Below are 18,572 nucleotides of genomic sequence, written 5' to 3' on the forward strand. Positions count from 1 at the left end.
AGTCTTCCAGAACTAAATGACACCAATATATCAAATTTTCAATGTTATTTACTGACAGAGATGAAGATTTCCCTGCCAAATGTACACAAGTTTGAAACAAAAAAAATGCTAAATGGTTTTTGAAGCTAAAAAGCAGCACATATGGATTTAATGAGCCTTTTTTTCCAGCATGAAATGAACTGAAACAAGGTATAGAAAATAACCCTCATTCTGCTGTATGTCACTGCTGTATGTCCAACACCTTTTCAGACGTACAATGTCATCCATATTCTCTGCAAATCTCCATCTCACTTGTTCTAATTTGACACGAGCCAAGTACTCCCACCTGACATCTGCTCCCCACCACCAGAGTGTGTGTGCTGAATGTCTGTGCAAGCCAGTAATTGTCTAGAACCAGCGCTCTGTGTGTGTGTGTGCAGGAGGATATAAATAGATGAACAGCAGGGGGGTTATAAGGAGTGGAGAAAGCTGAAAAATGAACCAGCACAGTTACAGTATGAGTGGCAGACAAACACTGAAAACCCTGCTGTGAAACATGGAAGTGGCAGCACCATAATGTGGGATGTTTTGTCATGGGAGTCTGGATAAAAGCTCCTTCTTACCCCTAAGCTGGACCTGAGCTTCATAGTTGCCGCTGATGATAGAGTCGGTGCTCGGCGTTCGACAAATATAGACACCGGCGTCTCGCGCCTTCACCTCGCCGATCTTCAGCTCCGCCACATTGTCCTCGAGCCGCTGTACAGAGATGTCGCCGGAAGCGATGCGCTTGCTGAAGGAAGCATCCGAGAAAGCTGAATCAAAAGTGGAGATCATCTTAACCGTTGCACCGCCTGCCTCCCTGGACACCTCCCACTCGAAATCCTGCAGGGTAAAGAGGAATGGATAAGATCTTTAGTCATCATCAAATTAAACTGGCTCAAAATTTGATTTTATTTATATTTATATCACTGTGTTTGAGTGGATCACATCATCAGCACCCGTTCAGCGCTTACCTGCTCACTAGGTCCTCCATAGTCCCTGACGTCACACCTTATAGAAACCGGCTGACCTTCAACTCTGGTTAACGGACCTGGAGACACAGTCACCACACGTGCCGCGCCTCCACCTGAAGGACAGACAAAATAACTCTTATTTCAGGAGAAAGGCTTGTTTGGACTTTATACCCAGGCTATGATGTCATACTTCCAATGTATGAATAGCAACAGTAGAAACTGATATATATTTGGGGGGTTTATGAGAACAAAAAATGCGGAGCAGAAGAAAAAAGGTACCCGAAAATAAAAATCTGTCAAAACAATTGCCTGTTTTAGTGTCAACCCAGTTGCCCTTTGTCAACATGAAACATGAGGGAGAAAATTTTTGATTAATCCGATTTGGTAGGAAAAATATTCTAGATTAGATTAATTAGGGCATATCGCCCAGCCCTAATCTTTGTTTAATCAATCAGTCAGACTGTGGTTTGCAACACGTCAAACTCTGAGGTACGCAGATGATGTTTTCATACTATAAATCTGTTTCAACATGTACAACAGAAACCAAGACTCACATTCAGGGCTTGTTGTGACTTGAGGTGAACACTGTCAAGGACTTTCATAATGATATGATTCAGGAATCTGCCAAACCCAAAGCACAATCTGTATGCAGACTTTGGTGCAGCCTTAGTCATCACTTGTTTTTTTGCTACTCTCCTTCTAAAGAGACACACCTTGTCATTTTTTAAGGGAACATTGATTACTGGATCTCTAGGCTTTCTGAAGGTCTTTCAAAGGCTTTATTTCAACACCATTGCTTCAAAGTGGAAACAAACTACAGGTAGTTTTTCCACAATAACGTACATTTGCACAGTATTGTGTTTTCCAAAAATTCAATTGCCTACTTTATTTGGGACACAATGCCAGGACCTTGTTGAACCGTCTCAGTTCCCAACAGGGTGTAAAAACAATACCGTGGACATCTTCATCCAAGCTGACCACAACACCCGGAACACACCTTTGACACATCAGAGGCAAGACCTTATCACACAGAGATGGCCGCATCATATAGTAGCTAGAAATTTGGTGGTTTGGCATCCAGGATGCAAATCTCCTGTTCCACCATAAATCAAATATGCACTATTGGAGATCTAGTGAAGCCACAGACCGCTGAACCGGTTGCCATGCTCAAGAAACCAGATGGAAATGATTCAAGCTTTGTAAAATGGCATATTTTTGTGCTAGAAGGGCCGATCAGAAGATGTAGTCATGAAGATACGGTCAGCATCAATAACCAAGCTGGGATGTAGGGTTGGACATTATTTGAATTTGAATGATTCCCGCTCCATTCGATTCTCGATTCCGACTCTTTTAAGAAAAAGAATCATAAAAGTTTACATGTCCTTAATCAGCTGGCTAACCAGTGATTTGTCTGAATGAAATGGTCTAAACTTCTCAATGAGATGTAATTCCTTGAACATCTTACTTGTGTAACTGTAGCCGACTGGTCATTTCTTTTTTAACTTTATAGATGGGATGAAATATTTATTTGAAAGTGCTCTCCTGTCCTGAATTACCATCAATACTAGAGTCTGGACATATTCAGTACCATTGAATAAAAAGAAAGCAATTTCTTAAAAGGAAAAACCCTCTTTCACCAGTTTTGGCTTTTATGCCAATACCAAATCTGGATGTGTAACATCACTTTGGGAGATTACCTAGCCAACATGGCCGGACCACAAACGGAAATTATTGGCGATAGCAACCAAAAATACTAGAGAACCTTCTACAAGCGAGCACTTTTTCGATGGATGATTAACAGAATCCTGTCAATGAACAGGTCTAGCAACTGCTGCCCCACATGTTTGCCCCTGACAATCTCGCCAGATTAATATTTTTAGGCTTTTTGTTTTCTGAAAAAAACAAAAAGAATACAGCAGTATATTTAGAGCAATGGATTACTTAACATCTCTGTGTGATTGCAGATAGCAGCAAAATCAAAACCAACATCCAACTCTTTAGCTCCTGTCAGAGCCGATTATCTGGTGTGATGTCACTGGTTTCGGGGCTGCAACCGAAGCATTCGGTTGCCAAGATGATTGCTATAGCTCGTTCCTGGATTTGCTTGAATAACGTAAAAAAAAAAAAAAAATGTTGCCATTGGGTAATAATAACCGTACAGTCCTCCTTATGAAAAGAGAAGGCTCCATTCTTCAAATGACTTAAACTTTCATCCAATCTGTAAGCCGCACTTTGAAATACTGCTTCACAAGTAGATGGTAGGCAGTTTCTATTTCCTGTCAGTGGACTGGGCATTGAAGCTAGGAATCAAAATTAAAAATTTGAACCATTCCGGGAAAAATCGAAAGGTAAGAACTGGTCACGATCAATCATCGATGCCCAACCCTTCTGTGACATTGGATTTTAAAGATGTTCTGTTGATACTAAAGCATCCAAAGCGCACACGTTAATTTGAACTTCCATATTGTGTGTCTGACCCATACCATGTGAAACAGGGATGGGAAATTCCAGTTCCTGGGGCCAGTATCCTTTAACTTTTAGATTCATCCTTGGTTCAACAAACCTCAATCAACTGGCTGAGTTATCTGCTCAGTATGCAGTCAGTTCCTCCAGAGTTCTCTGAATCATCTATTTACTTGATTCAGGTATGTTGAACCAAAGGCACATGTAAAAGTTGCAGGATACCGGCCGTCAGAAACTAGAATTGCCTACCCCGGATCTGAAAATTGAACCCGAATTCAAAAAAGCAGGTAACAATTTTGTCCATTTTGGGTGAACCTCAGCTTTCCATTCTTAGCTGACAGAATATACCCCTTTTGAGGTACTCTGCAACTGTGATTCAAGGCTTCATGCATCTTCGAGATGATTTCAAGCTTTCTTTAGCAACTTCTGTCACCTCTGTTGTCTTAAATCAGCTTAGACCACCAGATTAGGAACTAAACATTATGCAAATATAAAGTCCCTTCAGTTACCCTTCTTTCCATTTTTAATGCTTCAAAAATCTTCACCGTGTTTAAATGCTCTGTGCTACTGTCATCAGATCGGTCTTATTGGGTTTAAAGCTGAAAATTAAATTAGTTTTGGTTTAGAAAATCCACATAAAGAGGACTTTAGGTGAGATGGCCCAATACAACTAAGGATTCATCTCCACTGTTAATGGCAGGGAGCCAGCTGTTATTTCTGTGAGCCTGCAGAGTGTGGGCTTCTTCTGCTGCCAAGGTACCAAGATGCTGTAAAATAAGAAACCTACTGTATGCTGGAGGAGTCCCATAGCTGAATTCATCTTTAACTTGTAACTCTTCAGCTACTGAACCTTAACATGTGGGTTTCTGAGGAAGCAGCCTGCCTACAGGGTGATTCACTGGGAAGGAAGCAAATCTTGTTATAGTTGGTAGGCTATGATTTTAAACAATAACTAAAACCTTTCCAGTGACCCGCTTTTTAATATGGAGGGAGAGAAAATGTGTTCTTGTGAATAAACCTGCAAATCTACACATATGGATGTTTACCATCAACTTTTAACTTAAGTGCTTTAATGAATCTAATTAACTTGATTCAGTTTTCCAAGATTGAGCATTGATTATTTCTTTTCGATTAAATTCCTGGTGTTAAAAGCATTATTAATGATAATGCTATAAAAACATTCAAGAGCAAATCAATAAAGCCAAACTAATTTTCAAGAATCAATATTTAGGAATTATGAGAATCAGTTCAGAATTGGATATTTCTTCTTTTAACACAGCCCTACTTCTGTGTGTTGAAGTGAGAAAGAAAACCCTTGAGATCCAACAATCTGCATGAAACATTTATCTGGGAGACTGTGGCAATTTTTTTTAATATAAGGGAATATAAAGAGGTTAAAAAGTGTATTTTCCATAAATGTATTAGGCAATCCTGGCATGTATTGACTGCAAGATGCTAAAAAAAGCCTCCATGCTAGCTGTGAAGCATGGAGGGGGAAGTATTATGGTGCGCTGCAACTGGGCCTGTCAAGCTCATTTAACTTTCTATGGAATCTGCATTATATTAGAGTATTATTGGGGATATTGTAGGGCTGTAAGTCACACCTATCATGGCGATTTGATTCAGTATCGATTTCCTAACCCAACGATTCGATTATTTTCGATACTCAAGAATACATCTTTTCTTCCGCCACGTCTGTCTTGTCTACCTCTTCTTTCCGCTATGTCTATCTTGCCTCTTGTTTACGTGACTGTGTGTGTGCAAGCGGAAAGAGGGTAGTGGCTAAAGGAAGCGAGGTAAGAGGGCAAAATAGGTTTAGCGCCACCGCAGCACGGGAGTCAGAATTACGTCCAGGAGCAAATGGATAAAAATATACCGGAGGGAAAAAAAAAACCTGAATTGATATTCTTGCAGACGTGTCGATGCATCGGATCGTCGGCTGTTGGATCGATGAATCGATACAAAACAATTATTATTTACAACCCTAGGATATTGTTAGACCATAATTGAGCTGGAGTAGAACTGGATCCTCCAATAAGACAACGACCCAAAACCAACCAATAAATCAACTGAGAAAGGACGAGAATTAGGAAACAGGAGGCTATAAACCTATAGATTTAAATATAGTTATTTATTCTACACTTTTTTTTCATCTTTTAATTGTGCTTAAAAAGTTTCTATTAAAGATGATAATTGGGCTGCAACTAAACATTTTTTCGATTAATAATCGGACAACCAAAGGTTCCTTAAAAAAAAGAGTTTTTTACTAAATTAAACCAGGTGAAACTAAAGTGTTTCCACTTAAGGAGGGAATATGCTGACAGACAAAAAGTTTTTTTTTTATCTTAAATGCAAAATGTTAATATATAATATATTTTTTTTACAATTTTGATATAACTGCTGCTTAGGATGTGTTGCTATGTTTTAAAGTCTCTATGTTCCCTTTTTAACGATAATCGATTATTAAAATAGTTGAAGATTATGTCAACAATCGATTTATCGTGATTAATCCGATTTATTTTTTCAACCCTAGACCTTTTAATTTCTTTACTCAACATATACAAATTACCTGAAATAGAGCCGCAAAAAGTTTCCAAGCCTTGCTAAAATTCCAGATTCCAGAAGGACTGTCCAGACATTTGTATACCTGATCTTTGCATTAGAAGTAGAGAGGATCCAAATGTGTAAAGATCTCACTGTAAGCATCATCAGAGCTGCAATAATGAAAGACTAAACAACCTAAAGCCTCTCTCTACCAGGTTAAAGTCTCCCATGAACCTGCAGGAGAAATTGTTACAATCAAATGAACCCAAACTGCTGGTTTTGGGTCACATTCCTAAAGTTGAGCGCAAAAACGGTCTAGCATCAAAAGAACAACCTAAAAACCATCTGGTTGAGAGTAAACAGAGCATCAGGGCAGCACTGACCTTCATGCAAAAACTGTTTGTTCAGTTAGAAGCAAACCAAGGCCTGATAAGCCAGAAAATGGCCATGTATTTAACCCACACACTCTTCCTTCTTTATCTCTACAATTGTTTTTGTATTTTCCATTTTGATAACAGCCGTAAGACCAATGATGAGGTCAACGATTGATTTTTTTATTTGAAATCATGGGTCAAAGTAAATGTGCATCTATATCTAAGCTCATCTTATGTACCCATTAAAGCTGTCTGCTTCTTCCTAAACCTCATGTTCATCAAGCTCTGTCTTTAAACTGTCCAAACAAAAGCTGCTTGCTCTACTTTAGCGACTCGTACAGCGAACAGCACCGCTGGTGTGACCCCGGGGTCATTAAATAAACATAAACATGGTTGTAAAACCAAACCAACCATAATACAAACACCTGCATTTGAACCATGCATATTACACATCCCTGCAGCTTTTGAAGCAGGAAAAAATATATGATTCCTAACTATTTCTGTGCTCATTTTAACTCAAATTCAATCAATATTAATATTTGTTTTTCTTGCAGATTCTGAAAAATGTGTAAAAAATGCAATAGGATCATGGAAATCTGTTTGTTTACTGCCTGGATCCAGGCCATGAATGACTAAAAAGCTGTGGTGATACACTCAGCTTATTTCAGGAGGGAGATTTTTACCGTCTGGCAGAAACATTTAAACAGAAAACTGACCTACAGGCTTCTGCTTTCTCATTTTATATGACTGCATCCATGATATGCTCGCAACCAAAAAAACAGGAACCCAAAATATAGTGATTTAAAACCACCATGCTGCAGATTTCCGTATCTGACTGACGCATGCATATATAAAGAAAACCGAACCGCTTACGTGTTAGCGACATCTGATCATCTTTCCCCTGAACTAATTTAAGCCAACTTCCCCCCCACGTCTCACACATGCATGCACATTGGCCAACCCCATGTGGCCCTTACTGTAGTGCTCATCAACATATGGCAAGTTCAGCACTCAGGTAGGCCAGGGAACAAGTCCCGGTTTATCCTCTGCAGGGAAAACCGGCTTAATTACATTACTCAAACTAGTGTGATAAAGACAGTGCTGGTCATACATACACATATAATACTTTTTTTTATAATGGAGACTGGCCAAGTTTTAATAAAATTGGTTAATTGGGCCATGTCGTCTTACCCCTATGTGCTGAATCTGCTCTACGTTTATGTTTTGCTGATGACACTGTAATTTCAGTAGATAATGAGTTTATCACCTGACTTGCAGTTAATTAAGGTCCAACATGGACGTTACCTTCTCAAATTTTCTTAGTGTGCCCTCAATACCCCCTCCAGGACTAAAACGACACTTATGTTTAAGATGTTTTCACTTGTATTTTTAAATTTGGCATCATTTGATGCAACTACTACAAGAAAAAATGCAATGATTTTGTTTTACGTTTTGTCTGAGTCGATAATTTAATGAGAAATTCAGCAACTGTTGCAAGCAGTGAGCATTTAAATGCTTAAAGTCAATTTAAAATGAATTATTTTTTTTTTTATTTCTAATTTTTCTTGATATTTGTTTGAAAAAAAAGTTATTCTTTAATATCAGGTATTTTCATTTTCCTTTTGCAATTGGGTTTTTATTAAACAACAAGAAACAACTTTACTTGGGTTGTAGTTAACTTTTTCATAATATTCAGTTTGCAGACCCTGGTGGCAGGAAATTGTTTTAAAAGTTTAAAATACTAATTGAAATACCCTTTATTTGAACTCAACTTGTACATTTCAAATAAAAGTGTCATGATTTATACTTTCCAACATATTTTCAACATTTGTGTGCAACTGAACAGGAAAAGAAGCTCAACAAATACTAAAAAAACATTTTCAATTAGCTTTTTTTTGCTAGAATCACAAAGAAATGTATGTTTAGCCCACTTTAAATGATTTTAAGTCACTAATCATGTACAGCAATTTACCTTTCTGCTTTTACATCAACTAATTTCAATAGGTTACCAGTTTTTGACAAATTTGGTTAATTAAAGCCTTCTGATTTAACCCATATTATGTTGATTGTTTTGTAAATGTGATAAAAAGAAATAAAAAATTGACCTATTTTAGTTTTTTGGTTTTTTTTCTTTAGAAAAATCTTTAAATCAAAGTAATTTAGATTATTTCTCACGGTGCGCCTGATTACTTAACCAAATTCCATTTAGAAATATTGCATTTTTAGGTTATTTTACCATTTCAAAGCACAGCTTAGGTTAAACTTCAATTTATTGCTGATATCAACAAGTTTTCAATTTCGTTTAAAATTCGGCTTAATCAGAAAGGGCAAAAAACTGCCAAAAAAGCGTCTTTTTCACTGTGCTTTAGTTGCTGCCGATTACTTTTACCTGCGAAACCTAAAGTGGATACCAGCCGCTAGCAGTAGGTAAGGAGTAGGGAAGTTAAAAATGTAGTCACATAATGGCTTTATTATACATTTAGTGAATGCCGAATTGTCTAGTAAAGTATATTTATCTTAATTATTTTTAAATCACCCAATTTCTAATAAATTAATAGTGAAAATATCAAGAAATGTTTAAATGTGCAGGTTCCTCAATAGGGATTCCGCATACCGTTTAGACCAGTGCAAGCCAAGGGAGTTAATCAGTCATCAGCAATCAAGGAAAAAACAACAAGAGGTGTCTTACCGATGAGGAAAAGACCAAAGGCGAGAGAGAGAAATCTGGGATCCATGTCTGTCTCACTCTGCTGTCCTCTTTTATTCCTTGATTTCCCCGCGTCCTTTGTCCTGCGCTGGGACAAGAGAGACAAATCCTCCCATGGATGGAGGGTCAAAGCCCAATAAAACTCTTGGCGGACAGTCCGCTGCGCCCTGAGCGGAACCGCAGAGCCCTAAAGAAAAAAGGGCGCACACCGGCGGTTCCTAAACCTGAGAAAGAAGGTCCGTGTTAGAGAGCGTTCCCACGGTTTTCCACGCACTGACAAGACTAGGCTGCTTTTAGGACTATGGGGAGCGAAGCAGACATCCACGGGCTGACTAACGCATGAAGGAGGGACAGACTGAGAGAGAGGGTGGCCGGAAGTTAGGTGGAAAAAGAGGAAGCAGGGAGGTCCCAGGTGGAGGTAGTTGTGACAGTTTTCATGACAAAGCATTTTATTACTCAGAGATCATATGATGGATGGAGCATGAATCATGATTTTGGTTAATCACGTTCATCATTTCAACATTCAACATTTTGAAATTATTGAGAAAAGCACAAGAAAACTGGTGGATCCTAAAAAAAAACAACTACTCATATTTAAATTAAAATAATAAATAACTAGAACTTTATTGAATTCACATTAGAGAAATGTACCTTTGTATTTAACCTATTCCCTTTGGGGAGCAGTGTAAGGTTAAGGGTCTTGCTCAGGGACCCAGAGTGCAGAGGCGTAGGCAGAAATTTTTTATAGGGTGCCCAGGCAATAACCACTGTACACTGAGGGGCGGCCCAAAAGTAGATAGGCACCAGAACCTCAGGGTCAATCTGTTCCAACGGGAAAATTAACAAGCAAAACATCCATATTTTCTAAATAAAGACTAACTATATTTTCTGAAAGCCTTTGCTAACAAATAGATGCAGATATTTAAACATAGATAAAAGGTATAGTGGATTAAATTCTTTCAGGGTTAAGTTCTGGGGCGAACATATTTTCCATTGTCATTACTTACATACTTTTATCAGTAATCATTCTTCATCTACTAATATCTAGATAAAGCAAATTTCTCCATTGTGAGATCAATAAAGTCATAAATTGATTATTTAATATGCTTTTATTAAAATATTTATTTATTTATGATATAACCAAAGACTCCTAGATGACTTCCATTTTCTCTTATATATATATATATATATATATATGTAAAATTATCATATTTAATATTAGTATATTGATGTGCATAATAAACCACAGTGTTTTTGTTGTCAAGTAACTGTTAATATATGAATAATGTAAATGTTTTCAACATTCCACTTAAAAGTATTACTGCTGCCACTATCTGTATCAGAGGGAAGAGAATGGTAGGGGTGGCCAATGATTGGCTAAGGGTCATGGCCACTCCTGGCCCCTCATCTAGTTCCGCCCCTGCAAGAGTGCAGGCTGTGAGGATCAATCACAAGCGCATTGCTCTAACCACCAAGCCAACACTCCCCCCAAATAATAATAAAAGTAAAGTTAAAGATATTAGCATTTGCCTTTTGGTAATTTATCTATTTTGTTGTTGTTACGATTATTTTTGGCAATAGCTCTGATACTGTTAAAACCTTATTAATGTCCTCTAAAATGGTGATGAATTTGTAAGGATTAATTTTTTTGCCACTGCTAGATAGTTTTTTGTTTGGGATTATGAATCAATCCCATATCTATACTTTTCTGGACAATACTCTATCATTCAAGCCATCAATAATGTCAGTCAACACATATACTGTACCTCATGTATGGTGTGCACGCTATGTCCCTAACCCTTATCTCAGTAATTTTGCAATCATTGAAGACATGACCAAATTAGTGAGACAACCGAGGAGTAATCTTTAACATTAATCAAAACAGTTCTTTCATGGTGGGTTAAGGCATGTTCAAGTTGTGCAGATTGATCAAAAATAGCAGTCTTCACCACATTTCACAAAATATTTAAATATAAAACCCCTTAAAACAGAGCAGCAGAGAGCTTAACACCAGTGAGTCTGGCTTAGAAGCAAAAACCACACAACAAAAAGCAGCCTTTGAAAACGTAATGGATGTAATACTACAGCCAAGCTGACCAACGTGAGAAGGAGGTGTCAGCCATCCATAACTCTCCCACACTGTACTGAGCTTAATTAAGCGATAAATTGTTAAATTCATCCATCCATCCATCCATCCATCCATCCATCTTCCTCCGCTTATCCGGGGTCGGGTCGCGGGGGCAGCAGCTTAAGAAGGGAGGCCCAGACTTCCCTCTCCCCAGCCACTTCTTCCAGCTCTTCAGGAGGAACCCCAAGGCGTTCCCAGGCCAGCCGAGAAACATAGTCTCTCCAGCGTGTCCTGGGTCTTCCCCGGGGCCTCCCCCCGGTGGGACGTGCCCGGAACACCTCACCAGGGAGGCGTCCAGGAGGCATCCTAAACAGATGCCCAAGCCATTTCAACTGGCTCCTCTCGACGTGGAGGAGCAGCGGCTCTACTCCGAGTCCCTCCCGGATGACCGAGCTTCTCACCCTATCTCTAAGGGAGAGCCCAGCCACCCTACGGAGGAAACCCATTTCGGCCGCTTGTATCCGCGATCTCGTTCTTTCGGTCATGACCCAGAGTTCATGACCATAGATGAGGGTAGGAACGTAGATCGACCGGTAAATCGAGAGCTTCGCTTTTTGACTCAGCTCTCTCTTCACCACGACGGACCGGTACAGCGCCCGCTTCACGGCAGACGCTGCACCAATCCGCCTGTCGATCTCCCGCTCCCTTCTTCCCTCATTCGTGAACAAGATCCCAAGATACTTAAACTCCTCCACTTGGGGCAGGACACCTGCCCCAAGTGGAGCAATTGTTAAATTGACATGTTTTATTTTGAATTCAAGAAGCCACACTAAACAAGAGTCAGTAGCAGAACAAGTTCATCTTGACTGGATGCAGCACACATTATGAACATTTTCTATGAATAAGATAAAATTTGTAGAATTGACTGAAGGAAAATACAAATAAACATAAAATTCTTATGTGTTGTGTTAAGTTTAGTCAATCGTGTAGCCTATATAGCATCACTGCATGCAATATGAACTCATACCCATTTAGCCAGCTCCAATAATTTCTCCCTCTACCTGTTGAGCAATGTGGGTTTTTTCTTCTTCTACCTTTTAGTGCTGACTGGAACAGCGGCAACAATTCAATTCCATTCAGTTTATTTATATAGTGCCAATTCACAACATGTCATTTCAAGGCACTTTAAAACAATACAGTTCATTCAGATCATACAGTCGGATAGGTTCAAAGGTTTGTCATTGACTCAACAGCAATCCCTCACACCAAGCAAGTATGCATGCCAGGACAAGGGAGAGGAAACCACCCCTTTGAGAGGAACACTATGAATAGAGGCCCCACTCTATCATTTATAACTGAAGGGGATGATAGTAGTGACCTGGCTGCTATTTCTCTGCAGGATGGTTTCACAGCCAAACAGTACTAGAGCATCAAGAGAAAAAGCAGAGAGAGCATAAGTTAGAAGTTAAACTAACAAATACTGCAAAATGGGAGAAAAGATGTAGAATGAAACGAAATGATGAAAAGTGGTCCCTGTGTCTTCCAGCAGCCTAATCCTCTAGCATCATAACTATAGAGATAGTCCAGGATAATATCAGCTACTTTAACTATAAGCTTTATCAAAAAGAAATGTTTTAAGCCTAGTCTTTGGTGTTGACAAGGTGTCTGCCTCCAAGACTAGTTCCGGTATAAACATAGAGTGTAAGGCAGAGGTTTGGATAGCGGGTCCAAATGGTCGAGGACTCATTGTGAGTTTGTAGATCTTTTTTTACAGAATTAGGGAATCATGGAGCTGTTCCTTATGAAAAATTCTAGGTCCTTTAAAATCACCATTACCAGAGATGCAAAGAGAAATTGCCTGGGAAATAAAATCAGACCATTTCTTGGCACACCTCACAGCTGTCAGATTGCAGTGAGAACAAATATAAAGATGTACTGTACATCTGAATAGAAAGAGCAAGACTTTCAGTGAATAATAGGAAGGCTGTGCAGAGTGTTGGGTAGTTGTTTTTTTAATATTTTTGAGCTTTTTATCTCTCTAGAATCAGCCTTTCATGTTTAACTAGTTTCACTTTCTTTTGACGTCACAATGTTTTTACAATGTTGACGCCCTCTTGTCCGTCCCAGAGCTTGGGTTAGGCCCATGCTGGGAATTTACATAGAGCTTCTGCCCGGGACATAGTTCATACCTCAGTCAGTCGCTCCGCAGGCGACGAAGGAGGAGAAGTTCAGGATTGTGATCTTTGGGTCAAAGGTCGTTTTTCTTATATATGATGTGTGTTTTGAGTGTTTGGATCTGGTTTCACAGCTTTGTATCTGCTTTTCACACAGCAAATGAAAACAAAGACATTAGAGCTGTATCTGGTTACGTTTGGCTCAGTCATCTAGGAGTTCATGCATTCCAAACAATTTATCTATTTATTTTTCCTTTAATCTGTGCATACTTTACATAGGATATGCAAAACAATCAACTCGATCTAGTAGGTATGTCTGGCAAAGGTTAATGTATCATTGGTAAGATAACACCTGACTGCTTTGACATGATTTGTGCAACGTCAGTCAAAGCAGACTTGGAGTTGCATCGCCATCCTCTGGCTGCAAACATGCTGTGCAACAAAACGGGGTCACCGCTCTCTTTATTAGATTTATCCTAAAACACATCGTCAGTAATGAGTGTGGACTGCAGCTCAGGGGCTCTTTTAGCAGCACCATTCTTCTTAACAGCTGTATCTGTAGAATGCATGAAGAAAGTGAAACAATGCTTTGATCACAATGGACTTTAATGCACTGAAAAATTGAAGTATAGACACAGGCATAAGATCCTGGCTTTTCGCACAAGAGTTTATTCATTTTTTAAATCAGTTTCTGTGTGCAGCCACATAAAGGTTAGTTTTGGTGCATAAATGAAACAACAGCTCCACCATGTGCTCCACCACAATTTTGTAGAATTATCTTTCACTGTATATGTAGCAGTTATAGCAAATGGATGGTCTGTGCTTTAAACAACCTGAATGTAAGTTTGGCTTTCCTGCAGGATGTTTTACATTTAGCTCCGTCTATTCCAGTCAACTTCTCTACCATTTCTCACAGAATGTTGTTTTTCTTGCTGTGTGTAAAATGTCTAATGGTTTGCACTCCCAAAGCATGATACTACCACCACCATGCTTGACAGCTGATATATACTATAATTCTGTTTTTAAAAGCTAACTCTGCGAACCTCTTGCTCACATAGTTAAAGGTTGGGTTGAAGTTGTGATTTTAGAGCAGGGACTTCTTTTTTGCTCGGCACTGTTTCATTCCAGAGAGGTTTTTATAAATGCTTCAATGGTTGATGGTGACACTTGTACTCAAGCAGGTTCCAGTTAATGGGATGCCCATTGTGCTGAACACTGGTTGGAATGCAGTCAAATAAAACCTTTTTTTTGTTGCTTTTTTTAGACAAACTACTAACTATTTACTACCCTAAGCACTAAATATAAATGTGTGTATATATATATATATATATATATATATATATATATATATATATATATATATATATATATATATATATATATATATATATATATATATATATATATATATATATATATATATATATATATATATATATGTAAATTCTTGCTTTTGAATATAATTAAAGTGTTACTTTCATTGCATGTTGGCAAAAGAACTGTTAATAACAGATACATCTTTAAATCATGATAAAAACCTTGTTGATGATTTATTGATCTCACATTGGAGAAATTTACCTCAGCATTTAACCAATCCCCTTGGGGAGCAGTGGGCTGTCACTGTGCGGCGCCTGGTAAGCAGTGTGGCGTTAAGTGTCTTGCTCAGGGACACATAGTAAAGGCTGTGGGGATAAAAATGGGTACTTACAACTTTCTCAGAGGCCAAGCGCACTGCTCCAGCCACTAGGCCAACACTCCCACTCCTATTGCGTATTATATGGAACTACATATATAAGATGCATATTCATAGACAAATCATTAAAAAAAAAATGTATATATAGATTTTTTAAATACAACCCTCTAATGTTATTCTTCTGAGGATAGGAGAAGGGATAAATAGTTGCATTTGCAAGGCAAGCATACCCAGACCAGTTTCAGTCCTCAACACATTGGGTTTCAACTGAGCTTTACAGAGGAAATGGATAAAAAGAAAACTGATCTGGGAGTTTGTGGGTTTTCATTACCCGACAAATATTTCACACTGACTTCACACCAAATGGTCTAAACAGAAAAATAAACGGCAATTCATAATGTTAACTTTTTTGCTTCACTGGGGCGACATGCAAAGGAAGGGAAAGATGTATAACGTGTGGTCATATTTATCAGAAATATACATTTGCATCGGTAAGACCCTTCATGTTGTTCAGACAGATGCATTCGGTTGTTACAGTCAGGCTAATAAGTTAAAGGTATTTTGGAGGATGTTCCCCCTAATTGTGATTCATTCTGGTGATATGTTTACGTAAGGCCATCCCACATGCTCCCCTCACTTACGGGTGGTGAGTCTGACATAATAAAAAAATTGCTAATCCTTTGGAAAGTAAGCTTGTTTGAGTGATGCAAACAGCAACTTTTAAAGAGAGCATGCACGAGGAGAAATGGGCTCGTGCATGCTCTCAGACGCGTTTAATAGGTGTAAAAGGTCTCAGGAGTGGGTAAAGAGATGCGCATGCGCATTTTGTTTTTTTGTTTTTTTAAGTGGAGAGGGTGGGTCTTTTCAAGAACTGGCAAACATCCTCCACTATACCAGTCAGAATAAAAAATGTATGTGTTGCTTTTCAAGTCGGATCAACAAAACTGGCAGGCATTGAGCCCTTATTTTGTAGTAATGCTAGTTAAAGCCCTATTTTTTTTTTATTTTTCCTCTATAAACCATGAGCTGTTTCTTTCCTTATATCACACTGCTGCAGTTGAAAAGAAGATGTGCAGAAAAAATATATCTACAATACGTTCAGCTACAGTTATACCTTTCTGTTTTTTTTAAATGTTCTCTTCTCTTCCCTCTAAAAAAGCTGCATGCGCCTTTCTCTTAAAAATAAAAAGTCATGACTATATATCCTTTAAAGTTTTCTTTTTTTTGGGAAACTGAAAAATGAAGCCCCAATTTGGTATTTCTGGTCAGTTTGTCCAGTTAATTGCAACTCACTCAACCATATTGAACTTATACTCTACATCGTATTTATTCTCGGCACGCTATAGAGTATCACACATCCAAATGGTCGCAGAAAAAGCAGAACGCAAGGTTCGCTTTTTGAAATAATGAAGATTTAAAAACCATTTTTAGGGACAAAGATTTTTTTAAATGATCACCAATTGTATTATGAGCGTATTCAATTATTTTATTTTAGCTAATATTTGCATTTCTGTTTCCACTTCAAGCTAAAAAAGATAACTGAGCTGGCTCATAAGTTCTGCACTTTTGTGACACCCTAAAAATAAAACTGCTTACTGGTATGGTATCACGCAAGCTGTGCATGTTTGAAAAAAGGCTGTTAATTTTTCTTTTATAAATGAAAGGTGTAAAAAAACAATGAAACAGTACCACTAGTATCAAGCGTGTGGGTGTAGAGATACAGTCTGCAGAAGCATTAGTGCATTTAGGCTGATTGTACAAACTGTAACTAACTAATTTACTTGATCAGAATGAAAAGGTTTATGTCTGTGGATACTGAAGCAGAAGTGCAGGAAAACATCTCTTCATTGTCACAAAGAATGGCAGCAATCTTGCAGTCAGCTCACTGACACAAAAACAGAGCAGCAAACCACAAGCACATTTTCAGCAAAAATGAACAGGAAATGGTGAAGAAATGCAGACATTTTGTCTTCTATCATTTCGTTGCACACTCATTGTGAAAACTAACCTGTGTGTATATCGAAGTCAAAGGTCAAATCACACTTTTCTGGTCTTTTTTTATTTAACAAATATGTTCAGAAACTAATTTACAGCATAGAGTAACATGGTACAAAGAAGAATGACAGTATAGATAAATAATGGACTGAATAAGACTGTTTTTCTGCATACAGAAACATGCATCACCGAAATATTGAAAGAATTTGGAACAACCTAGCTAAGACAAAGTTTTTTGTTTTTTTTATACATACAGTTAGCCAAATGTAAAATAAATGTAAAATAAAAAAAAAAAAAAACATAAAAAAAAAAAACTAAATACACCCTCACAAATGAAATAATCTTTTTTCCACCAGAAGCAGGAAAAGACTCGTCTGAATGCTAAATTCGACTGGCTAAATGGATGAGTACAAAAAAGGACTTATCTTTCAACTATACCTGAATGCTTTAAGACTTATTTTTAAGAGATTAACAAACATATTTTTAATCGCAAAAGTAAATTTGCACACGTTCTTTTTTTTCTGAAGCAAATCCAAACTAATCATAATTATGTTATTGATTTGTAAAGGTTAACATGGGAAATAATTACTTGAACACATTTATACACCCTTAGGAAACTGAAAGGGGCCTGACTCCAGCAGTTGCTAGTTCTTTATAGAAAAAGTTCACATTTTATTAAAGAAAGCATATCAGCTGCTTTAATTTAACCGATTTAATTGACCAACCCATAATAGTGATGTGAACTAGATATGAAGATAAAAAAATACTTTAAAAACAATATTTTTTTTGTCAAAACATAGTAATTGAAAGATTAACCAAAACTAATCTATTTTTCCCTTCATTTAATCTTTATGGTTACCAAAGATAAAAAAGCAAACCAGCTGCCATGCTAAAATTACACCTTTCTACTATATGTAAAAAAAAAAAAAAAAAAAAAAAACAAGATTTGTTTTATCAAAGTATGAAGCTGCACCTGTGCTGTGTTCTGCATCAAATAGGACCAAAAACATATGTAAGTCTATTTTCAGAGACATCAAAAAGCTTCTATTAAGCCCAAAGGTGTGAAAAGTATCAATTTTCTTTTCTTAAAGTAAAAGCAGATACCTGTGTAAAAAAATATACTGGTAAAAATGTAAGTAAGTTTAAATCCTTTACTTACGTGAAAGTAAAAAAGTACAGGATTTACATTGTGGCCTTTTAAAGTATAAAAGTAAAACATATACTGCATATATATATATTTTTTCTTGAAAGATATTACAGTACTTTTAAAATACTAGATTAAAAAAAAAACTGCTCTAGGCATAGAAAATCTGGTCATTTTTCTATTTCGCTCTCTCTATGGGAAGATAATATAGATAGAACTGAAAAAAGTCATATGAGCAGCTGACTAACTTTTAGAAATCTGGTATACACAGCCTTAAAATAGCAAATAACATTAAAATTAGAATAGAAAATGAAACACAATAAACATGTAGATCTAAAGCCTAATAAACTGTGAATAGATTGGTGATAACTTGAATATTTACCGTAATCAATCTGCAATGTTTGCCAGCACAACTTTC

General features: G+C 37.6%; 1 protein-coding gene across 1 annotated transcript in view; it reads right to left on the bottom strand.

The window, feature by feature from the left end:
• The window catches only part of si:ch211-132g1.7 (prostaglandin F2 receptor negative regulator), a 95,542-nt gene extending 86,088 nt beyond the window's left edge, over positions 1 to 9,454 (bottom strand). The window contains exons 1-3 of the mRNA XM_038298896.1: positions 9,063 to 9,454; positions 993 to 1,105; positions 603 to 861 (exon numbers count right to left, since the gene is read on the bottom strand). Coding sequence (XP_038154824.1) covers positions 603 to 861; positions 993 to 1,105; positions 9,063 to 9,108 — 418 coding nt within the window. The 5' untranslated portion in view covers positions 9,109 to 9,454. The remainder of the gene's footprint in view (positions 1 to 602; positions 862 to 992; positions 1,106 to 9,062) is intronic.
• Between the last annotated feature and the right edge of the window lie 9,118 nt (positions 9,455 to 18,572).

This window comes from Cyprinodon tularosa, unplaced genomic scaffold (genome assembly GCF_016077235.1).
Source record: "Cyprinodon tularosa strain WSP-4 unplaced genomic scaffold, ASM1607723v1 ctg417, whole genome shotgun sequence".
NCBI lineage: Eukaryota > Metazoa > Chordata > Actinopteri > Cyprinodontiformes > Cyprinodontidae > Cyprinodon > Cyprinodon tularosa.